General features: G+C 40.1%; 1 protein-coding gene across 2 annotated transcripts in view; it reads left to right on the top strand.

Moving 5' to 3' along the window:
* Positions 1 to 26,172, top strand: part of scn5lab (sodium channel, voltage gated, type V-like, alpha b) — a 186,094-nt gene that overhangs the window by 41,789 nt on the left and 118,133 nt on the right. For both annotated transcript variants that reach the window (XM_057322728.1, XM_057322727.1), the window contains exons 9-14: positions 17,126 to 17,267; positions 17,425 to 17,622; positions 17,699 to 17,866; positions 17,988 to 18,329; positions 21,201 to 21,309; positions 23,735 to 23,973. In XM_057322728.1, the coding sequence (XP_057178711.1) occupies positions 17,126 to 17,267; positions 17,425 to 17,622; positions 17,699 to 17,866; positions 17,988 to 18,329; positions 21,201 to 21,309; positions 23,735 to 23,973 (1,198 nt within the window). The remainder of the gene's footprint in view (positions 1 to 17,125; positions 17,268 to 17,424; positions 17,623 to 17,698; positions 17,867 to 17,987; positions 18,330 to 21,200; positions 21,310 to 23,734; positions 23,974 to 26,172) is intronic.

Below are 26,172 nucleotides of genomic sequence, written 5' to 3'. Positions count from 1 at the left end.
TTGTTAGATGGTTGCTAGGTGGATGTTAGGTGGTTTACAGGTGGTTGTTAGATGGTTGCTAGGTGGATGATAGGTGGTTTTTAGGTGGTTGTTAGATGGTTGCTAGGTGGATGTTAGGTGGTTTTCAGGTGGTTGTTAGATGGTTGCTAGGTGGATGGTAGGTGGTTTTTAGGTGGATGTTGTGTGGTTTTCAGGTATTAGTTAGATAGTTGTAAGATGGTTGCTGGGTTTATGTTAGGGGTCTTTTAGGTGATCGTTAGATTGTTGTTAGATGGTTGCTAGGTTTATGTTTCACTGTAAAATAACAACTATAGGATTTATGTAATTTTTTGTGTTAATTTGCAGAAGTTTTGCATACAGTTTTTAAAAGTACATTTTTACAGTGTATGTGTTTTTTTAGGTGGTTGTTAGATGTATGTTAGGTGATCTTTCGATTGTTGCTAGGTGTATGTTAGGTGATTGTTAGATTGTTGTAAGGTGGATGTTAGGTGTTTTTAGGTGGCTGTTAGATGGTTGCTAGGTGGATTTTAGGTGGTTGCTAGGTGGATGTTAGGTTCATTGTTAGATTGTTGTAAGGTGGATGTTAGGTGTTTTTAGGTGGCTGTTAATGATGTCAATGTCAATTTATTTCTATAGCACTATTACACACAACAGCAGTTTACCAATGTGCTTTACAACAGAAATCACAGGCAGTTTATAGAAACAAAAGGAAAAAAAGAAAAGAAAACTGAATAATAATAATAAACTATAAATATATCCATTTAAAATACACATACATGTGCATAGTGTTGTCAAAAATATCGATATTTCGATAAGTATCGATACTGAAGAATCTGAAACGGTTCCAATACCCATGTCCCACGTATCGATATCAGCTGCGCGTTCCCGCTCTCTTTCTCTTTTCCGACAGTGAGTTAACACACACTGCAAGTGAACGCATAACAACAGAGCCCCGCCTCCTCTCACATACTTGACTCGTTTGTGGCAGTTAAATCGTATTTATGTTAGAGAAAAGATGGCCAGTCTCAGTAACACATCTGGCGTGGTGCACGCTCGTTACGCTTCCCGTGTTTACCATAGCGATCCATGTATGTGCGCTGATCAATAATTTTATCCACTCGTTTCATTCGCCCTGGTTATATGTTGTTTATGTTAGTACAGAGTCTCCGCAACAGTTCTCGTGTTTAACGCACGCGTTTCTGTCTTTATGTGCGCTCATCAATGATTTCATCCACTCGTCTCGTTCGCTCCGGTTAATTTGATGTTTGAAATAATGCTGGTGCTGGTGGCGAGTAAAGTCTCCGCAACAGTTCTCGCGTGTGATACACGTTTGCACTTCCGTGTTTACCATAGCGCTCTATGTATGTGCGCTGTTCAATGATTTCATCCACTCGTCTCATTCGCTCCGGTTACAAGTTGTTAATGTTAGAAAGATGTCCAGTGCGGAGTCTCTGCAACAGTTCTTGCGTTTATGTCTATATGTGCGCTGATCAATGATTACAGTATGGGCCTATGTGGTGAATAAAAGCCAATTTAGCCAATTAACTAATATTAACGAACAATGAATGAGCAATACATTTGTTCAAGCTCCCCTGTTGAAAAATCCAGTATACTGTATGCTGGGTAAGGTATGTTTTGATCGATGCTGGTTTGATCTTAAACCAGCTAAGAACCATCTTAAATCAGCATATGAACGGTTTAATCCAGCACAAACCAGCAAACCAGCATCAAAACATACCAAACCAGCATAGGCTGTTTTTTTCAACAGGGTCTGGTCCATTAATACTGACAATTACAACTTTGATTTTAAATAGTAAATGTATTCGTAAAATTAACATTAGATTAACAATTAATAAATAATGTAAAAATATATACCTCATTGTCTAGTCTTGTTCAATTTAACTTCAAATAAAATTTAAAAAGGCCTATATTGCTATTGCTTATTAGGGCCTTATTGCTATGGCAGTTTATTCCCCGTGGTATCGAAAATGGTATCGAATATCGATATTTTTTTAGGTATTGAATCGAAGTTAGAAATTCCAGTATCGTGACAACACTACATGTGCATAGATATACAAATTTCACCCGCAGCTGCTGCATATTAGAAGCAATAGCAGTACTCAATTTCCAAAAGTCAATTCAAAAAGGTAGGCTTTTAGCTTTGACTTAAAAACAGATATTGAAGAGGCGAATCTAATAGCAGTGGGTAGTGCATTCCATAATCTGGGAGCATTTACTGAGAAAGCACGGTCACCCCTTGTTTTTCATTTTGATTTTGGAACACGTAGCAGTCTCTGATTGGACGAACGGAGAGAGGCAACTGGGCAATATTCTGATAGTAAATCCAAACGTAAGGAGGTGCCAAACCATTTAACGACTTAAACACAATGAGAAGAATTTTAAAATCAACACGATATCTTACCTGCAACCAGTGCAAAGAGCATAATATTGGAGTGATATGGTCCCATTTTCTAGTATCTGTCAGAAGTCTTGCTGCTGCATTTTGTACTATCTGTAACCGGGATAAAGCTGATTGGCTAACCCCGTAATACAGTGAATTGCAGTAGTCTAACCATGATGTAAAAAATGCATGAATTATTCTTTCAAAGTTATTAAAAGATAAAATGGTTGCTAGGTGGATGTTAGGTGGTTGTTAGATTGTTGTAAGGTGGATGTTAGGTGTTTTTAGATGCTTGTTAGATGGTTGCTATGTGGATTTTAGGTGGTTGTTAGATGGTTGCTAGCAGAGGTGGACAGTAACGAAGTAAATTTACCTGAGTACTGTACTTAAGTACACTTTCTGAATATCTGTACTTTACTTGAGTATTATTTTTTCTGAGGACTTGTACTTTAACTTCACTACATTTGAAAGACAAATATCATACTTTTTACTCCACTACATTTATAAAAAGGTTCAAAAGTAGAAAATGGTTTCTATACAGCGGGGTTTCCTGTTTGCGCAATTTATCTGGCTTGCGATCTGCCAGGACCTTTTACTGTTGCCAAGTATTTCAGTTTTTCTAAGCTCGCGGTTTTCTGACAAGCTTTGAATGGCCATTTGGCAGATTTTTTTACGCAAATCTGGCAATTCTGGGATCTTTCCCGCTAAACTAATGTAAACATAGGCGCTGCTACACCATTGATAGCGCTCTAAAAAGGCAAATAGAAGAATAAAAGAGGAAAAAGGCACATGTTAAAGTGTGGTGTAATCATCTGTGGGTTACGATCAGGCAAATATCGTAGAAACATTGTCATGAAAATGATCGGCATAACGGCTAAACGGTAAATAAGCATCACATGCACCTTGAGGTACGCGTGCGTGTTAACTTCTGATCTGCTGCTGTATCATTTAAAGCGATTTGGAAAATGAATTATGTTTTTACTGAAGTAACAATAGTTGAAGTATTCCTGTTGAAATAAAAACTATAGAACCCTGCCCAAAATACAACAGAAAATGTAATGGATTTAATGGTTATAATGGGAATTGTACTATGGATACTTGTTGTCTAGTTGTATGTGATGGATTCTATTGGTGGGATGGTAAATCCTATTGGAATAAAACCCCAAACACACCACAAAGAGGAATTTAATAAAAAAAAATCTAATTCAAAAATTCATTGTTTTTTTCAGCAGGGATGGTATTTGCAGTAAAACCACAGTATCCACAAATTTACCATTTTCTATATAGGAACCATACTCCAATTAATAATCTTTAGTAAAACCACAGCAACTAAACCTAGTTTCAGTATACTAGCTATAGTTTATGTTTGTAGTTAAATTATGGTAATAAATCCAACAAACACATGGCTTCTACACTTAACTATTTACAAGAACCTTACTACTTAATGGTAAATAGCTGCTAAAACTGGTAAAGGGAATATACAAAATAAAAGAACACTGCTCATAAATACATATAGGCCTAGGGGGCTAATGAGGATAATTAGGCTAAATGATCATACAGGATTATATCTAAACTAAACATATATGTGCTAAACATGTAAAGCTCTTAAAGGAGTTGCTCACTGGAAAATTTGCCCACATTGACTTTCTATAGTAGGAATAAAAACGACTATGGAAAGTCAATGGGGGCAAATTTTGAAGTGAACTACTTTAATACAACTGATACTGTGAGCTACTCTGTGTATTCAGTAGGTTGCTTCAGAGGCATAAGTTATAGACAATAAAGCAATGCACAACTGACATAAAGTAAATTTACTTTTAATACTTGAGTACTTTTAAAAGCACGTACTTCTGTACTTTTACTTAAGTAAGAATCTGTCTTTACAACTTTTACTTGTAGTGGAGTAATATTTGACCAGTAGTATCCGTACTTTCACTCAAGTAAGGAAGTTGTGTACTTCGTCCACCTCTGGTTGCTAGGTGGATGTTAGGTGATTGTTAGATGGTTGCTATGTGGATTTTAGGTGGTTGTTAGATAGTTGTAAGAAGTAACTAACTCCATGACTTATTTTGAAAACCAAAGCACACCCACACATCAGCTCTGAGAGCTCCAAGCGTTCTTATATTTTTCGCCATGCTCACTTCCATTTACTTTTGGCCGGATGTATATGACATGATTTAAAAAAAAATATATTGATAGTAGAGGTATCACTATCGATACACTATCGAAAAAAAAATATTGCGATAGTTACATGTATCAATATTTTTGCACAGCCCTAATGTTTATAGTTTTTTTTGGTCTGTTATGTTGTCTGCCAGGTTAAAATAAAAGCACACATCATCTCAACAAACTGATACCTCTGCAAATAGTGCTGACAGAGGCAGAGAGTAATTGTTTTATTCTCTTATTATCAAAAGATCATGCTGAAAAATCTAATTTTGTCCGTGGAAGTATCCAGCGAGACGGTGCAGAGGAGACAGAGTTTAATGCATCATCATCTCTCCAAGGCTTCTTGGATTTCACTTATAGCTTCGGTCATTCTGTCTGATCTGTAATCATGTTTAGAGATATCTGCTGTGTGAACAGTAGCCTCTCTCATTCTGTTACAACTCAAATGAATTAAACGTTATTTTAAAAGCCATGACGTGATATTTCATTCAGGATGTACATCAAACACTTAATGGAAAGTGTTTTGAGTTATTGGACGGCGGTGTGAAGGGTTTTCTGTCTGATGGTCTGTTGATGTGAATTACGACACAGTCTGTAAATGTTGATTGTAACATCAAGGACACAAACACACATCTGACCGTCTTGTGTTGTGATAACAGCCTTGTGTCCAAGTCAGATAAAAGCGCCAATGAAAACTGAGACAAGCGCTTGTGATGCATGCCTGTTAAACACTTCACAAAACAGAAGCTTCTAGAATCTGTAGACTGATTCACAGAGAGAGAGAGAGAAAGAGAGAGAGAGATATTATTCAATCTGATTTTACTGGAATTTATGACTGTTTTACAAGGTGACTCATAATATAGTAATAAAGAAAGCAATAATGAAGCATCACCCCTTAAACCAGATCAGACTAAAATATATGAAAGAATGCATACAAATTAGCCACCGTATAAATAGTTATGAATACACTGTAAAACTTTGCTGTAATTTCGCAGCAGGTTTGCCAGTAACTTACTGTAGATTTAATGTACAATTTTGTTTTAAGCATACATTTACCTAGTTTATATATTTTTCTTTCATAAAACTAGACTAAATATCTTGGGTCACTTTTCTTGTTATGTAAATGTATCGTAATTTAAGAAGTTTCAAATATTTTTACAGAAAACAAGAGAATAATGCTTAGGAAGGATGACATTTTTTTACTTTGTTGCTGTGCTAATGCCAGTCTCTTCTTGCTCATTTTGAATCTCAAAAGTCAAAGTGTTTTAATTTTGATTAAAGTAATTGAAAACAGTACTAATTGGAAAGTATATTACATTTGCATTTAGTCATTTAGCAGACACTTTTATCCAAAGCGACTTACAGATGAGGGAAACATTGGAAGCAATTGGAACAACATAAGCACAACAAAAAGCATAAGTGCAGTAAAAGAGAACTGGTCACATATAGCCTATCACAGTATACAGAGATACGTTTTTTTTTTGTTGAAAGAGTAGGAAAGAGATAGAAGTCAGAACTGATCAGTCAGGTGTTGACGGAAGAGATGTGTTTTCAGACGGTTCTTAAAGATGGCCACAGAATCTGCCGATCTTGTATCAGCGGGCAGATCATTCCATAAATGTGGAACCGATCCCGAGAAGGTACGTGACAGATTTTTTACCTTTTTGGGATGGTACCACAAGACGTCGTTCATTTGCAGAGCGTAGGGATCTGGCGGGTATATAAGTCTGCATTAGCGAGTGAAGATAAGGGGGTGCCAAACCAGTGGTGGTCTTGTAGGCCAGGAGCAGAGACTTGAATTTGATTCGAGCGACTATAGGTAGCCAATGTAACTTCGTGAAGAGAGGAGTGAAGTGCGCTCTCTTCGGTTCATTGAAGACCACTCTTGCCGCTGCATTCTGGATCATCTGTAGAGGTTTGGTTGTGCAAGCTGGAAGTCCAGCCAGTAGCGCATTGCAGTAGTCCAGTCTGGACAGAACAAGAGCCCGGACTAGGACTTGCGTAGCATACTCGGATAGGAAAGGTCTAATTTTCCTAAGGTTGTAGAGGATGAATCTACAGGACCGGGTGGTGCTGGCAACATGATCAGTGAAGTTAAGCTGATCGTTGATCACCACTCCCAGGTTTCTGGCCGTTCTGGAAGATGTGATGACTCTTTGTGTTGGCCGGGATTGCAAGCAGTTCTGTTTTAGCAAGGTGCAGCTTGCAAGTGATGGATGTTCATTCAGAGCGAGATGTCGGCTAGGCATGCTGAAATGCATGCAGAAACAGTCGGATCGTAAGGCTGAAATGACAGGTGAAGTTGTGTATCATCCACATAGCAGTGATAGGAAAAGCCATGTTTCCGAATGACAGAGCCCAGGGTAGTGTATATAGAAAATAGCAACGGACCAAGCACTGAGCCCTGAGGCACCCCTGCGTCGAGATTTTGGGACTCAGAGACCTCTCCTCTCCAGGATACTCTAAATGACCTACCTGTGAGGTAAGATCTGAACCATTGTATCACCACTCCAGAGACACCCATAGCCTGGAGGGTCGACAGGAGTATGTGGTGGTTAACAGTGTCAAAGGCAGCAGTCAGATCCAGTAGGATAAGTACAGATGAGTTAGAGGCGGCTCTTGCCAGTCTCAGGGCTTCAATGACTGAGAGCAGCGCAGTCTCAGTGGAATGACCGCTCTTGAAACCAGACTGGTTGCTGTCCAGGAGGTTGTTCTGTGTGAGAAAGGATGAGAGCTGGTTACATACCACCCGTTAAAGAGTTTTAGCAATGAAGGGGAGGAGTGATACCGGTCTGTAGTTCTCTAACAGTGCAGGATTAAGAGTGGGTTTCTTCAGTAGTGGGGTAATACGGGCCTCTTTGAAGACTGTGGGAAATGTACCAGTGGTGAGAGACGAGTTGATAATGTGGGTCAGAGCGGGAACAACCGATGGAGAGATGGCCTGGAGGAGATGAGTTGGGGATGGGATCTAGAGGGCAGGTAGTTGGGTGGTTAGAAGACATGACCTTGGAGACATCATCTTGAGATAGGAGAGAGAAAGAGGGGAACGAGCATGTGTCGTGGGTTTGGGTGTGAACAAGAGGCGGCGGTACAGGGAACTGACTGCTGATGGTGGTCGTTTTCTTTACGAAGAAAGACGCAAAATCATCAGCTGTTAAGTCAGATGGAGGTGAGGGGGCAGGCGGGCAAAGAAGAGCAGAGAAGGTTTTAAAGAGAGTATGAGAGTCAGGCGAGTCTTTAATTTTGGTAGTACTGGGTTTTTGCAGAGGAGAGACTGATAGAGACCGAGGTCAGCGGGTTCTTTAGATTTGCGTCACTTTCTCTCAGCAGACCTGAGCATGGTGCGATGCTTGCGGATAACATCAGATAACCAGGGGGCAGAAGGGGATGCACGAGATGGCCTTGATTTTAGAGGGCATAGGTTGTCTAAGCAGGAGGTTAGTGTGGAGCAAAGAGGCACTGCTAGTATCCAAGAGAGAGAGCTGTTCAGAGGGAGGGAGCGTGGTGGAGACTGCAGAGGATTAGCGGGAGGGAGAAAGTGATCGTAGGTTGTGCCAGAATGTGACCAGTGGGGAAACATGTGTAGTGTCTGGGGAAGTTAGGTCGAGATCAGGAGTGATGAGGAAATGATCCGACGTGTGCAGCGGGGTGACCTGGGAGTGATGATTGGAGCAGTGTCGTGTGTGGATAAGATCAAGTTGATTACCAGACTTGGGTTGCTGAAGTGGGAACTCGCTTGAGGTCAAACGATGCAGTCAGGTTGTTGAAGTTGGCAGCCTGCGGTTTTTCAAGGTGGATGTTGAAGTCTCCAAGTACCACCAGAGGAGTACCATCCTCGGGGAAGGATGACAGAAGCGTATCCAACTCCTCCAAGAAATGTCCAAGCTGACCTGGGGGACGATAGATAACCACAACATAAGTTTTAAGAGGGTGGATGATAGAAACAGCATGTGACTCGAAGGAGATGTTGTCACACGAGGGTGCCAGCTGTTTGAATTTCCAGTCGTTGGGGATAAGTAGACCGGTTCCTCCAACCCCTCCCTGATCTGCGTGGGCTGTGGGAGAAAGTGTAGTTATTAGAGAGGGCAGCCAGTGTGGCAGTGTCCTCTGGCTTGATCCAGGTTTCAGTAAGTGCTAAAAGAGAAAGACCAGAGTGTTTAGCAATATCTGTGATGAAATCTGCTTTGTTTACAGCAGATTGGCAGTTCCATAAACCAATGGGAAATGTAATTGAGGTAGTTGTGGAATAGATGCTGAAAGAGTGCGCAGATTATTAGCATTAGCATTGCGTGGCCTTCTACGTGACACCGGTGAATTACGAGTTCTAGTGACAGTAGGGATTTGAAAACACATAGTCAAAAACGGGGAATAAGAAATATACAAGACAAATAACAAGAGAATAAATAGAAGTGCAAAAAGTTAATACTGAAGTGCGATACTCAGGTGCCTTGTCTGTGTCCTTGCTCGGTGGAGTCGTGCAGGTAGAGTCGATGGTCTTTACGCTCTTTGGTCTGCACGCGATAAGGCTGCCGCGGTGTCAATCACACTTAAGTATCCGTCTGGATCACGTAGCTGAATTCAGCAGGACACGCCTCCCAATATCTCACACTAGGTGTGTTCGACTTGACGCGGCGCTGCGCAGATCGATCAAAATCTGACTTGAAGCAGTGCATACCGGTTAGAAATTTTGTCCGACTTGAACCGGCGCCGACGCCACGTGACTTTCACATGGGGTATTAAAGTAGCGCGAGAGCATTTCGAGAACAGCCAGCTTGCTCAGCCGGAGCAGCATCTCAGGAGCGGCTGCACCAGGCTGTGATGACGACATAGCTTTTCATGATTGGCTAGACAACGATCACGTGCGTTTCGGGTTTATTATAACACCCTCAGTTCAACTAATACTTATTAATGCATGTTTTTAAAACAGCTAAAACTCTGTTTGTACAAATATAATAAACATGTTATTTTGTGTTGTTTAATAAAATAAAAATGAAATGAATACAGACTCTGTTGGTAGTTTAATAATATATTCTTATGTTTACCATGCTTTTTAGGCACACAGTGTTAAGCAGCACATAACATTTGCAATATGAAGAGTTTATGGTTGCTACTTTTTAATTTAAACATTTGTTTATTGGACAAATCCAGTATTCTAATCCACTTCAATCGCACTTTGAAAAGGAAACACGGTGCGAGCGTCACTACGGCAAGCAGCAGGTGTCCGACTTGACTGCTTCTTTTTCAACTCCTCCCTCTACTGCAAGCGGCTAATCTCGCCGATCGGTCTGCGCAGTGCCGCATGAGCTCGAACACACCTAATAACAACGAAACCAGCACGAGAACAAATGCGACTTCAACACGTGACAAATGCGGAAATAAACAAAGCAACAACACTGCGTTTAAACTCAATAAGACAAGATTAATCAATTACACTTGCACACTTCAGTTGACTTCAGCTGCAACAAAATGCTTCTATTAAAGGTCCCATTCCCCGCGATTGCATTTTTCAACCTTTAGTTAGTGTGTAATGTTGCTATTAGAGCATAAATAAAATGATAAAGCTCAAAATTAAAAATGATAAAGCTCAAAGTTCAGTGCCAAGTGAGATATTGTCTTTAACAGAATTTGCTACAGAGAACAGCTGAAATCGGACTACAGCCCTCTACATCCCGGGTACATGATGTCACTATTCCGAGTGCTTTTATTAACTTCCGCCTAAAGGAATATGCCAAAAAAGGGGCGAGGTCTTCCTTAGAGAAGAGGAAGAGCCGCTGGAATAGTGTTTGGTTATCAGAGATTGTAAACATTTGACTGAGCTACGCGCTAAATTACTTTCACTTTCATCACAATCCTACAGCTGGTAATAAGAATTCAGCATCACACATTCTAAGAGAACCAACGGTCAAATAACAGCTTCCATGACTTTAACATCGGCTGTGAAAGCTGTTCTGTGTAACACACTGATATTGTGTGTGTGTGCGCATACCTCTAAAACACTTCTATGGAATGTCCTTTGAAGTCCTGCTTGCAAATGTCTCCTGGTCAATCTGCTTGTTTTATTATCCAACTCGGGTCCAATATAAAAAGGCAAAACTAACGTTTCTGTTATTAGTGGTAATTAATATAACCGGTCTGACTCCATTCGGTCCGGTGTCATTTCCCTCGCCATAGTAGGAAAAAATCACGATCACTAACAAAGATTGACGTTTGCACATGCACTAGCAGATCTCCGTTACACTTCGATCGATCCGCTTGTTTTTAACTGATGTAGTGAAGTTGACGCATTTGTAAGCGGACACTCTAAGCGGGGAACCAATCACGACAGACCTGGTCAGCTTTACCAATCAGAGCGTTTCGGAGGGAGGGATTTTATATAGACTCGAAGAAATCTAGTGGTTTTGTGAGAAGAGGGACAGCGGTGAACAATAGACTTAAAATATGTGAAATATGAAGCGTTTTTTGAAATTAGAAGCATGAACATCCACTGCTAAACACCCAAAAAACATAATCAAAGCCTCAAAAACAGCAAAAGAATGGCTCCTTTAAGTAGTAATTAAATCTACAGTAAGTTACTGGCAAACCTGCTGCAAAAACTACAGCAAAGTCTTAAAGTGTAGCTATGATATGCTTTGGATTATTTAAATGTGAATGTGACATAAAGTGCCACAAATGTTGGGAAAAGTAGTATACTGGTAAAGCTGTTATATTTGATTTGTTAGTGACTCTCCAAAGCTGAGAATGATGAGATATAGTAATGTATTATACAGTACATTTCATTCCAGTTTGTCTTTGGCTAATGGTTATAAATACAAACTGATGTTGAATGGTATCTCTCGGTATGATATAATGGTATTTTAATGACCATTTGACCAGTTGACCTTCATCTGTGCTTCCAAACACTCATGTTGACAAAGAGCCCAGTTTTGTCACTCGGTGATTTTCTTGGAAGTCCAAACATGTGGATGTGAAGCCGCAGTAATTACAGGGTGTTAGTGTACGGCCACTAAAACAAGTGTCCATTAATAAACCCGCTTTATGTTTTTATTTTCAAAGCTCTCGATTTGACCTCAGTAGTGCTTTCAGATGGGTCACCCGTACGGGCAGACACAGAAACATGCTGTTGTTTTCCTTTCAGATTAACGGTGTCATTGTGTTTAATGAAGTTTCTAAGTGAAAACTTAGATGACCTTCAGCTCGCCGTAATTATTTTCTGATCTATAAATATTTTTCTATTTAGTTTCTCTTAAGGTCTTTGCACATACAGTCTGAAATTTTTGCATGCGTTTTTTAGTATTTGCCTCTCGTTTGTACGGTGTCTCTGAATTGTTCAAAAAGGCCACTCAAAATGCTTGACGGATGCGAAAAACGCAGAAAATCGAACCTGGTCCGAATTTTTTTATGACGGACGAAAATATCGGAGGCAGTGTGTAAATGCGATTGACACAACGTGAGGTCGTATTTATTTTTTAACGTGCGGAAATTTCGGACGCAAATTTCGGACTCAATGTGCAATGGGCTTTACCGTTGAAGATTGTAAACTTTAGATTTAACTAAAGACAGTGCCGTTTAATCTGATGTATTTATTTTATTTGAACACAAAATACAATATTGAAATAATAAAGATCAGATGAGATGAACGTGTGTGTCTGTGTGAGCAGGTTTTGTTCTGCTGTTCCGTGCATCTGTCTGTTTGTTTCCTTTGTTGAATTTGTCCCCCTCTGGGATCAATTAGATGAATTAATCCAGTCGTCTTATTTTAGCCATTGTTATTGGAGCTCTCTGGTCACCTTGTGAACCTGGATAGAGACCTGAGATGAAGCCTGACGGCGTTTTATAAACAACACAACACGTTCACCCCGTTTCACCTCCCTGTCTTGGGCTTTCTGCCAACCAGCCCATGGAATTCTGGGAAGAGGACAAGATTTTTACTGACCTATATGATCTGACTGTAATTTCTCTAGAGGAACGAGGTTACAAAGCGTTTGGAAAGCAGTGAGTCATTTGCTCAGATGGTTGTAGTGTAGCGTCTGGTCAGATTTCACAACAGAAAGACGAAGAAGTTCAAATTTTAAGCTGCTAAATAGAAAAAAGAATTTTTAATATCACAGTTATTTCTCCTAGACATCAATGAGATTAACTGAGGAGCAAATGCTGTGTCTCGATTCCAAATTGTCCCTCCGCCAGCTTGTGTACAGAACAGACTTGACTCGTTCTCGCCATGAATAAAGCCTTAGATGCTGGAACGGCGTTAAGAGGGAAACAATAAATAAATCGTCTCAGATATTTCTCCTGATTAAAGAGTCAGAAATCTCACAAATGTCTCTGTCATTAGAGTTTCAGAAGAGATGTACGTTTACATGCACCCTCATAATGCCATTATGGATTTTGGCCATACTGCCATTACACTTTACCTCATGTAAACGCAATCATTCGATTTAAATAATGTGATGCAGCTCATAATCAAAGTAAGACATGTGGCGTACACCGGTTTTAATCACAATAAGAAGACATGTAAACACCTTAATCGCATTTATGATGCTCTGACCAAGGTGCACATGTGCTTGCATCATAAGCACAAATTGATGGTAGTCATGACAGTCTGAAGCTTTACCGTCAACACAGCTCGCTGTCGGCAGTCTCTGCTCCTTACCTTCTTACAGAAACAGCACGAACGCGATGACAGCCATCATATTTCTATATTCATCACGACGCCCAATAACCATAAAACACATCCACGTAACGGTGTTTTGCATTTGACGCCAACATATTAAAAGGATAGCCAGTAACACACACACCTACTGTTGCTGAGATCATCGTTTGTGCTGTGAACATTTTAAATAAGCAGACTCATAAAACTTCCATGTAAACGAGAGCAAAGAGGTGTTCTCATGTCATGTAAATACAGTATGTTACTGTGATTAAGTCCTTACTCTGATTTTTGGTAATAATCACAATACTGGTGCGCATGTAAACGTAGTCATGTCTCAAACTGAGCTCAGATTTGTCAATATGATTGAAGATCTCAATATCAACTCAAACATTTCTCATCAGATTTACTCAAATCCAGATGATTTCACCTCTACAATCTACATTCATTTACACCTCCAGACTCTTCATGTGTTTCAGTTTTTATTTAACTGAGCAATTTTAGCAGTCGAGAACTCCATCAATTCTCCTGAGATATGAAGAGCAACATCTGAACAATAATTCATTCTCCTCTGGATACTACATTTACATTTAGCTCAATTTTTAAGGCACATTTATGTTTGTGCTACAGAATAAAGCAGATTCTCTGACAAAAATCCATCATCTGGGCCTGTTGTGGTCATGTTTCTCAATCTGTAGCGGAAATCACTATAGAGTCATTACAAGTTTTTAGTTTAAAGGTTTATGCCCTATGATAAGTTGCAGACAATAAATCTGATCACATCAGCTGTTTCTCTTGCCGTCAGGTGGATGGTAAACGCACGTGCTGCTCTTTCATATTACCGTGATGTATCTTTAGATCATAAAGCATCGATTTCTCTTTGTATTTAGTGACTGTATTGTGTTATAGTGATACGGTTGTCTACGTGACTCCAGTGGATCAGAAGCGCCACCTGATCCAGAAACTTTCAGAGATCAGACTCCCAGAGGAAGAAACCTTGCATACATCTTGGCTCATAACATCATAACAGTTATTCAGACACGGCCGGTGATGCAGAAACAACAGGCGGGCCGGAATATTGGTTTACATGCTCGCCACCGAATTCGCCGTGACCGCGTCTTTGTCTGTTTGTCATTCTCCAGACCCGAACACGGCAGCGGGACTCTCTGCTGACCAAAATAGACTCTGGCAAAAGGCTTTGTGTCCCTGCAATGTGATCGCACCTGCCATTGTGATGAGTGAGGGGGGCTTCTTGCATGAATTCTCCAGCTGCTTTCACTTTGGGTTCTGTACCCATCTTCAATGTCAGATAACCAATCGACAGATCATTGTCAGGAGATTCATTCCAGTTGATTTCTTGAGTGCCTTTCACAAAAGAAAATGGAAATATAGAAAAGTGTAATCATGAAAATAGTAAAATGATGGAATACATAATGTTAGCATTGATAACTGGAAGAAAAAAAGTAGTTAAGGTTTCTTGTTTTTAAGCATATTTGTACTGTAATTTAGCTTTTTCAGCTTTGCTGTTTTTGAAAGTTTATAATAATAATAGTAAAGAAACTGTATTTTTTGTGGACACCTAAAGGAATACGTCATTCTTTTGTTCGGGCAGCCACTGTAAATTCCGTCGGTCTCACGGTTTGGGGTCCGAGTGCACGTTCTGACATTGCGTGCCCGCTCAAGAAAGGAAACGGCAGCTGATATCAGCGTGTCTGGGGTCCAAGGGCCCCGTCCAAATCGAATTGAAGTGGGGCCCGTCCATTAGCACGTCCTTCAGGGACACTGCCAGGTGTCTGAGTGCGATAGCGTCCATCATCCACACCTTCACGCTTTCAGCATGCCAGCCTGCTGAGAGCCGCTTGCCGCCTGCCCGAGTCGAGCGAGACTGGTAAGAGATGCCTGGCAGGGGATGAAGAAATGGGTACGAGCGCTGGCGCCACCAGCCTCTCATAAGAACCTGTCATGAGACCCCGTGACCGTCATCTTTCTGGAACTGATCACATGATGAGATGATGAGATGGGTTCCTATCGATTATTGATGAGCTCTGTCAAAGACTGTACGTTGGTTTTCAGATATTAATGTGTCTGATGTAGTTCCTGTTGGATCAAGGAAATATTTCATGGCTCATTCGCTTTTTAAAATGGTCTTCAGTAGTTTTTAGTCACGAATTACAGTTTGTGGTACTGGACAACAGCACGGTGTCATTTTAAAGAGCTTTTTATTGCACTAAAACTTGAACCAAAGAAGTTAAATAGTTTAGTTTTCTCTAAAAGTGTTCACAACCAAACTCATAGTGAGTTTGCTTTTATTTACATTTTAAGTTTTCGTATTAGTTTTTTTATTTTGGTCATTTTTTATTTCATAATTTTATTTTTTAATAGTGTTAATTGCGTTATCATTTATGTTTATTTCAGTTTTAGTTTAGTTTTTTATTTATTTCAAACTTATCATTTATATGCCTCGATCTCATTTTGGTTTATTGCTAAGCCAACATTTTACATTTTCATTTAGCTTCAGTTTTTCTAGTAACATTTAGGCCTAAATTTGATTTGCTTTCAATTAAAGAGTACATTCCTCAATATTTTTAAGGGCTTATTTTGGTTTATGGAGTGTCCGACAACAAGTTTATGTACATACATGATGTAAAAATACTATTATTTCGTAATAATAAGCAGTTTTTATTACCTTACTTCTTGACTGACTCTCAAATGATTCGTTCCGCGATTCATCTGTGTAATCTCCGCCTTTCCGCCAGCGTAGTCTGATCTGATTGGTCAGATAGTGTCAGATAGCATGTGTCGCAAATGGACCGCCTATCATTACTACTGTATTACGGTTTGCAGGTGGTTGGATATTAACAGTGTATAGAGAGAGATGGCGTCGATTTTACCCTACCAGTTCGAGCCCGAGTCTGACGAATCATTCTTTAATCCTTATACAGATGCCAGTAAGAAAAAGGACTGTTTTAGACACTTCTCTTGTAACAGTTAGTTATCACGGCATACAGTGTACGGTGTTCGTATCTTCAGATGTTATTATAACTATAGTACACCACGCAGTTCTTGAAATAAAGACTTTGTGAGTTAATATGGTTGAACACTTACATTAGCGCAACGAGTTTATAGCTAACGTTAGGTAAACAAACAGTAACAACCCCAAAAATAACGGTAACGTTAGCTAAACACAGACATGAGATAACGTCACACAAATTTAATTTTAAGTAAAGACAAAAATACAGAGTCACACTTACAGGTTGTGATTCGGTGGAGCTTACAGGTCCAAATAAAGTTGGTATTGCAACATCTTTTAAGGAAAGACGTTTAATTTATCCTGCAGTAAAGGCGCCAAGATTGATGAAGCAATCTTCGGTAAAATGACGCGCGCAAAGTAAAACGTTCGGTTTATACTCCTTTGGTGTCGTTTGAAAAATAAATAGTAACCATTTTTTCCTCAGAAGTTCTTCCTTTGGTAGTGAAAATAAGACTGACTTAGTTTCACTACATAGAACACAGCTTCTCTTAGACATGATGCACACGTCACGAACGAGCTAGTACAGTGTTTGGGGAGGAGAGAGTTAAGTTTTCGCAGTCAGTCCTAGGCGGGGATTATTTCTAGTGACGTAGGTACATTGTGGTTAAAGATTCGGACAGGTCATGACTTGTTCGCGTGATTCAGAGTCGATTACCTTTTTTATAAGCTAATAACTTTGTTATTCGTTCACCTTCGGATTTACAACTTGGCAGATTGCTTACATTCAAACACGGCAAAATTAAACACTTCATGAAATGTATTTTTTATGATCTCGAGGAATGTACTCTTTAAAATAAATATTTCAATAATTTTAGTGAATTATAATAATCCATTTAAAGTGTATTTTAAAGTATAAGTTTCTTCCTCTGGTCTTCAGGAAATGTCCGGATGGTTTTGAATGTATGAAGACGGGCCGGAACCCAAACTACGGCTACACGAGTTTCGACACCTTCGGCTGGGCTTTTCTCTCGCTCTTCAGACTGATGACTCAAGATTACTGGGAAAACCTTTATCATCATGTCAGTGTTTCTTTACTTAAACACACATCTGATATTCAGAATAAATGTGCTGCTTTTTCTTAACATCCAATGACAAGATTTACCCCTGACACACATCAATTGTATTCTGAGAGAAACGAACGTGACAGACTTTTTCTGTTTTCTTGTGTTTTAACAGACTCTGCGGTCGGCGGGAAAAGCTTACATGGTGTTTTTCGTGTTGGTGATCTTTCTGGGATCTTTCTATCTGGTGAATCTGATTCTGGCTGTGGTGGCCATGGCCTATGAGGAGCAGAACCAGGCCACCATCGCTGAAGCCCTCCAGAAAGAGCAAGAGTTTCAACAGGCTATGGAACAGCTGAAGAAAGAGCAACAGGTATGATAATGGATTTAACACGTTAAACGGAAGAGCGGCATGTACACGTGTCACCTCGTGTTGTCTGTGTCTGCAGATGGCTCAGAAAGCACAGGAAACCGAATCCATCCTGACGGCAGACGTGTCGCCCTTCTCCTCACAGGACAACAGAGGGAATCTGGACCGGAGGAAAAGCTCGAGGCCGATGTCAGAGGGGACAGAAGACAGCAAAACAACAAAGCTGGACACTATTGAGGGAATGAAGGTACCTATAAATCAAATATGTTGAATATGCTCCTCCTTGAAAATATTTCCTAAAATGGCATTTTTTATTACTTAATGATCATTTTTATCTACAGCTTATGTTTGTCTGTAATTTCCTCTAGCAAACACATTCTCTGCTGGTCCGAACTCTCTCCCTGCGGGCCAGGCGTGAAAGTCAGGTCAGCATCTTTAACTTCCGACCGCTGAACAAGGACTCCGAGCTGGATTTCGCAGACGACGAGTTTAGCAATCACGGAGACTCGGACAGCCGCGGCGGCTCGCTGGCTGTGCCCTGGAACCGGCGACGGACGAGCGCTCTGAGCACCTGCAGTCACGGCTCGCAGTTCTTCTTCCCCAGTCTGAACGGGAAGCTGTTCGTGGCCATCGATCAGAACGGAATCTCCAGTCAGGGGCCGCTGTCTCCACTTCCATCCTGCACCATGGAGAAGGTCAAAGAGGAAAGTGTGAGTGTCTTTGAGCCGATCCATTAGTCCTGGACCTCAGAAAACAGTGTGATGCGTTTGGGTCATTCCGTGTCTAGTGACAAACCCAACGGGACATACATACACAGACCTGCCAACCTGTACTCATTTTGCGTAGCCGGTACGCATTTTGACCTCAAAGTACGCTGGTACGATTTGTCACTCTAAACTACGCAAAAACCTGATGACGCTCTGCTGCGTGCAGTACTCAAAACAAGCAACAGAAAAAAGAAGAATATGTCCAATCATAGCACTGAGTTCTTCCCCCAAATGGAAAGCGGCGATGATTGACACGTCCTATGGCCTATCAATCAATAACAAGAGTCAGCAAATCGGCAGAACCACAAAATCCCGCATGATCCCCTTCCACACACACGTTCTGACGCATTGTTTTAAACGAAGAGTCAAGACGTCTTCTGAGCTCTAAGGTAAACGGATCGGGTGGATGTGGAAAGTTGAAATATTGAATTAGCTTAATCCTATGCAGTCGATGATCTCGCGAGCTCATTTGATAACGTGCACTTGCCCGCAAGATGCGACATTATTTCTGATTTATAAATGAGCGCTCACGAAAAGTTACTATGATTTTACCAAGTACCATAGGCGCCGATTGCGCTGGTGGATTCTCACACTTAATAACGTGCACTTATATCTGCGAGAGAGCATCAAGTTTTGGTCACATAAAAACAGCGTGCCGGCGTGGCCTCAGAAAGGCCAAATCAGCGACCTATGAAACAAAGCAGTCAAGAGCAAGTGCCACTGCAAGTAAATGTGATTGATACATCAAGGGTATCTCACTGAAGATTATTTACACACACAATATACACAAATGTTTCCTAAATTTAAATACATGTGTTCAATAAGAAAAGTTATTTTCAAAAATGTGACTGATGCTTTTTTCACAACCAATATGTTATATGTTAAAAACCTGTGTTCTGTCTCTTCGGCTGATGGTACTCAAAAAAATATTCCAAGGTTGGCAGGTCTGCATACATCTGGTTTCCACCCATGAAAATGGGTGCAATTTTGGAATTTGTGCTTGGGGCCACAATATTCTCTAGCGGTGTTGGGCAAGTTACTCTGAAAAAGTAATTAATTACTAATTACATATTCAATAGTGTGATTTAGATTACTGTACAAATTACTTTCTCCAAAAAGTATTTAGTTACTTATTACTAATTACTTTCTATGTCCTACATCAACCTTGATTAGTTCAAGGATAGGCATGAAATAGCTCTTTTAATTCATTCAAATAAATAATATAAAACTACACAGAGTAGTATTATTAACTGACCAAAGTATTACAAATGTGAGGAGAATAATACATTAAAGCACAGATTCTAAAGTTAGTCTTTAAAGTTTGATGTCGAGTCCACTGTTGTACACACGGTATTTAGTTTAATTACATCAGAAGTAACTGTAATTAAATGACAGAAAAAATAAGAGTAATCCCTTACTTTACTTTTTCAAGGTAAAAAAGTAATACAATTACAGTAACTAATTACTTAGTAACTAGTTACACCTAACACTGTTCTCTAGTATGAACTTTAGTAAATAGTTCAACTGTAATACATTCTGTAGTATACTTTAATATTCACTTTAGTAAGGCTCAAAACATTATAGTATATAGGAATTTACAGAATACTACAGGTTACTCTAGTAAATACTATAACATACTATAGTATGGTTTTCAGATTACTGAAATCTTTTTTTCAGGTCACTTTAGCAAACGTCTCAATTTGTTCTCCATATAATCTCGTTTCTTTCATACAGAAACAGCGGAGACGTTAAAGATCTCTCTTTTTCCCCCATCTGACATTTAGGTTTTCACATTCACAGTTTTTGTACCAAACAGAAAGTAAAAGCGCTGTGCCAGAAATATCAGACATCCTCATAAAGCTGTCTGGCTTCTGGAGTGAGGCATGGAAACCCTGTTGTCTTGGCGATGCAGGCATGGTAACATAGCAACAGATGTTGAATAAGAGTTAGCGTGTGGCCCAGTGGTGTTTTCCTGCAGAGGTGGGCATTCGGTGGGCTGTGATAAAGCGCTCCTGCGTCATACCTGCCATCAGAAACACATTATACAATCAGAGGGTCATTCTTACAGACCACCATCATACAGTAGAATACAAAACACATCCGCTGTAAAAGTGCTTGACAGAAATTATCAACAGATTTCCCTTGATAACAATATCTGTTATCTGTTAATCATATCTGTGTGAGTGTTGTTTGATGATTTGTGTGTGTTTTAGCAGTTTAAACATCACAATGGTTACTCTGAGGGTTTTTCTGCTACAGACAGGAATGATTTTCCATTTATGTGTCTTGTTGAAGAGAGACGTGCTGTTATTTTTAAAAGCACTCAGACTTTGGATTTTCCTTGAAACTGCAACCGCAAAAAAGTCTCTTTAATATCTCAATTATTTTTCTAGACGAAAAATGAAATCGAATGGAGAGCGAATGGAAACTTCTGCTTAAGTCACATGTGTGTCTCAGCTATTTCTCCTTAGAACAAGAGTCAGAAATGTGTCTGTCATGAGAGTTTGAGAAGAGATGTCAACCATGTGTCAAACTGAGCTGTCTCGTCTGTAATCAAAAGATCTCAATATGATTGAAGATCTCAATATCACCTCAAACATTTCTCATCACATCCAGATGATTTCACCTCAACAATCTACATTCATTAACACCTCCAGACTCTTCACGTGTTTCAACAATTACACTCTCGTTTCTGTTTTCATTTCTGTGACTAAGTTGATACTAAAATGAAACACTGATCTGAAACTCCATCTGAGCCTTTTTATCTGCAAACGTCTCCGTTTGTTCTCTGTTTAATCTCATTGTGTCTTCCAGGGTCACAACTCCACCAATGAGCTGAGCAGTATGCTTCTGCCCCAGCTGCCCCAGGAGGGTCGAAACCGGACCCTGAGCGCCACCAGCTACATCACTGATGCCATGGAAGGTAAGACAGACGTACAACTCCACACAAACCACCCGACAATAGCCACGAGCGAGCCGGCGCTGAGACCATGATGAGATTCTAGTTCTGTAACGTCTCGGCACAGGTCAAATCCACAGGAAATCTTTTCCTGCGAGGTGCGTGCGAGGACAGCCGGAGCGTCTCCATCTGCTCGCGGTTAATATCGTCCCGTGAGATGTCACTCGCTGTTGTTTTCAGCGTAGAGGTGTAACCCCCCCCACTGCTGCGACAGAACCCGAGCAGACTGTGACATCACCCGAGCCGTCTTACACAGAAAAATAACATGACAGAGTGCTCTCAGAGAGTTTTTCGTACAGCATTTATCGTTTATTTTTGTTTGTTTGTGATGGTGCTGCTGGGAAAGTGTATTTCTAACATCAAACCTTAATGTCACATTTTTATATAGCGAGATTCGTATTATGAGACACGTGTATATACATTTATTTGTATGGCTGGCATGTTATGTTAAAAACAGATGGGTACTTGTGCTATGGAAATGTCATCAAAAATGGCCCATATTTTTTATTTGGCTCTCATTCGATTGGTCAGCACAAAAGTTGCTAACAGTACTGAGTCTGAGCACAAAGCGTTCTGAGTTTAGATCTGCTAGCATGTGAAAATGCCAATCCGTATATCACGCGTGTGAGCGCTGACACGGCAGGACCGAGTGTACCGTAATGAGCCTGTGATGTCAGGTGACAAGGCCGCCATAGATGACGCTCGCTGTTTTATTTGTATATGAAACGCTGACACAAGTGCTCAGGTTTGCCTTTTTTAAAAAGAAATGAGCGTTTTAATTTCGTAGGACAAGCATGCAAAAGAATTCTGTGAAAATGAGTTCGTAACTCAAAAGGTATAAGAAGGAGAGAGTTGATTGTGTGGGGTTTGCTGGACAGTGTGATGAGGTGAAGTCGACTGCAGCCGCTGCGGTGAACGACACCAGCACTCGGCTCATCGCAGGAGTTTGGCGCACATTACATCCACACGTGGGAGATGTCCCTGTTTGTCTCATTTCTCATTAGATCGCCGTGTCCTGTCCACCGCATGTCAAGCTTGCGTTGACCTCTGCTCGTTTCTAGAAGAACAGTTGGTATCACTTTATTTAAAGTGTATGTGTAAACGTAGTTTTAATGTATTAATTATGCCTTGTAATGTCTCATGGATAATTGTAAATGCAGTTAATACATTATAACACTTCTCAATTCATTGTTACAATTTGCATTTTTAATTTTAACAACATTTAATGTATTACAACACACATTATGAACAATTATAATGCATCATACCATTTAATAACCCTTTATAATGCATTATACATAAAGGCTTTAAGTTAAGTGTTACCCAACAAATTTTTTTCAGAATTTTTAAAGAAAAGTGTTTTTTTAAAGAGCACATAACTAGGGATTTTTAAGGTCCTACTTTGGTTTATGGAGTGTCCAACAACAAGTTTATGTACATAGAAGGTGTAAAAACACTATTATTTCGTTATGATAGGCAGTTATTCTTACCTTACTTCTTGACTGACTCTCAAATGATTCGTTCCCCTCCTTTCCGCTAGCCTAGTCTGCTCTGATTGGTCAGATGGTCTAGTCTGCTGTGATTGGTCTACCGCGAATGAGGCTCACGAGCTGCAGTGTTTGGGGGAGAAGAGTGAAGTTTTCGCGGGCAGTCCTTGCAAAACGTAGGCGGGGACTATATGTAGCGACGTAAATCCGCGGTGGTTGGCGAATCGGACTAGTGACGACTCGTTTGTGTGATTCAGAGTCGACTCCCTTTTTTCCAAGCCAATAACTTTGTTATTCATTCACCTTCGGATTTACAACTTGGCAGACTGCTTACTTTCAAACACGGCAACATTACACACTGCATGAAATGTCATTTTCATGATCTCATGTTATGTACTCTTTACATAAATTAGACAGATTAACCTATCCGTCTATTTCACCTTGTTTGTTCAGTTTTATTTTAAATTCCAATTGGATGAGCTGCACATCTACAGTATGATTGTACGTTCAGTTTTAACAAAGGCAAGATGCTGCGTTGCTTGGCAACCGTAAACATCCTACTGTATTTACAGTACTCATGACAAAATGTAATGATTGACAATTTGTATTTAAATAGTGAAATAATTTCTTAAAAAATATATATATACAGGAATATAATATAAAATAAATAGAAATGAAATGATACATAAAAGAATGAATTTATCCCCTGTGTGTGTTATATTGCAGTTGTCTGGGTTTTATAAAAGTACAGTGGTTTCACTATGTTAAAAGTAGGGTTTAGGTTAAAGGTAGTACACTACTTAAACATGGTGAGCTCATATTTATTCATTTGGCAGGATTCAAGTTCTGAAAGTGAATTTGAGCCACAGGATTGTAGATGTGACTCATGTTTGTTTCAACAGAACTGGAGGAAGCTCAGCAGAGGTGTCACCCGTGCTGGTACGTGTTCGCTCACAAGTATCTGGTGTGGACGTGTTCTCCCGGCTGGCTGAAACTGAAAGAATGGATGAAGTTTATGGCGATGGATCCCTTCCTGGATCTGGGCATCACCATCTGCATCGTTCTCAACACGCTCTTCATGGCACTGGAACATTACCCCATGACCGACGAGTTCAACAAGATGCTGTCTGTGGGCAACCTGGTGAGCATCATCTGCTTTTCATTTATTATACCGCAGAAATGATGGAAGCTGTACGCCAGCTTGTCATATGTTGATCATTCAGCGTGTGTTTTGAACACGGTCACATCAGGACAGATCAATACTGCTGTCTTCTCCGCTGAAGTCGTGTAGTGAAGCGTGCAGGTGTTGAGTCTCTTCAGCGTCAGGATGAAAAGATTCTCTGTGCTACAGCACTCACGTCCGGTAGCTTGTGTACTGTATGTCTGTGTCATTACACGTGTGTGCCTTCACCCCTCCACTAAATCTACTCGAAATGACATTTTGTTGTTTCTGTGATGCTGACGCCGCCAAACTAAACCACAAAACTAGTGCTGTTTTCTGACTGACAGGTTTACTGAACATCTCACAAACATGCACGGGTTGCATGCACAGCATTGAAATGACAGAGAGAGAGAGAGAGAGACGCTGATGGGTCACAAGGTTGCCGTCATAAAAAGGAAAAAGTGTTAACGTTTGAGAGAAAATAAAGATCCATGTCAAGGTGTCCAGACAACACAGATTTCTTACCGCTGACCGTTTGGGGCATTTGGTTACAAACACCATGATGTCATTACAAAACGTCCAAGCATGTCTCGTCCATCACATTGGCCGCAGGATGAACTCTGAGGGTTTTACCGTCACCGGGGTTTTTGGACACGGCCTGAGACTCAATAGACGGTCAGAGATGAGTTAACCGCTTCATGGAGAAGTTAATGTGTGAAGCTGCGGTGGTGTGACGGGAGATGTCTCTCCAGACGCAGTCACATCGAGTGAGCGTGAGCGTGTGTGTGTGTTGAAGTCTTAAGCGGCTGGGAGGAATCTGGAGTTCAGTGAGCGTCAGTAATGTTTGCATTGGGCGGCTCTGAGCCGCGGGCGTCGGGTCATGTGTTTCATGATGTATCAGTATGAATCTCTTATGCTCGCCAACATCACTCAGTGTTAGTGATATTAAAATGACCCAGTGAAGACTTGAATAAGTTTACATTTTAAGTTGAGATTTCAAATGTCTGGGTTCAAATGTACTGCAAAATCAAAAGATGTGACACAATGATGTTGTTTTTTTTATTCTGCATGACGTCATGTCTTTAAATATCACTCTGTTACAGCTTATACAGTATAATTGTGTATTAAAGTAGTCAAAAAATCTCAACTATTGAGAATAATAACAAATTAACAAAAGAGTTTATTAGTATTAAAATCATGTCCCAATGCAAAGACTCTTAATGGCCTTCAACTTGTTTTTCGGTTGAAAACATGTCCTGGAGACGTTTTCTTGAGGTTGGCCCTCATGAAGAATTAAGATGTTTGTCCAGATCTCCTGTTATTGGTTAGATGAAAGCGTTGATTAGGGATGTGAGTAGATCTGCTCATCTTCAGCGGCAGATGTTCGGTCCTCCTCGCCCGTATGTGTCACGTATCACAGTCACATCCAAACGCTCTACTCGACAAACATGAACCAGAACTCGACAGACAAACAAACAGCAGGCCTGTGCTGTGCAGCATCCTGGTGTCCATGGTAACGAGGAGCGATGCTCATGGGAAAAATACAAGTAAAGTGGGGTTTCCTGAACTAGGAAAAAACACACAGAGGAGAATAGAATATCAATATGGTTCAGTCAAAATCAAAATGATCAAGAAAATAAATCTAAAATAACCCACACAACAATATACTGTGGTGTACTTTAGTATTTACTGTAGTAAATTATAGTATGCTGTAGTATATAGCACTGACTACACATTGTTAATGTATACTACAGTATTCTGTAGTGAATACGGTTGTATACTTGAATATTTACTATAGTCAACTGTAGTAAATTGTAGTACAGTATACTAAAGTAATTCCTACACGTTGTTAACTATATTAAATTGATAAACTGTAGGAAATACTGTATACTTTACCCATGTATCAGCCACCGATCGGCCGATATTGGATTCATTTAACACCATCGGCATATCAGCAATGGCATGAAAAAGGCCAATTAACTGCGTGGATGTAATGAGTTGAATAATGCAACGTTTTTCTCTGAGCAAATAGTTAAATGGCTTTTTATTTAAGTTTATCAAAGAAATGTTCAATGTTAAGTCAAATATGAGTTAAAGTTGTAAATAAAAGAAATATTGGATAGCAAAAATCACCTTTTTTTGGTTGTCATGTTGTCTTATTGTATTTTGATCTTAACT

The sequence above is a fragment of the Triplophysa rosa genome, linkage group LG23 (assembly GCF_024868665.1).
Source record: "Triplophysa rosa linkage group LG23, Trosa_1v2, whole genome shotgun sequence".
In the NCBI taxonomy this organism is placed as follows: Eukaryota; Metazoa; Chordata; class Actinopteri; order Cypriniformes; family Nemacheilidae; genus Triplophysa; species Triplophysa rosa.
This window is presented reverse-complemented; position numbering and strand designations above follow the sequence as displayed.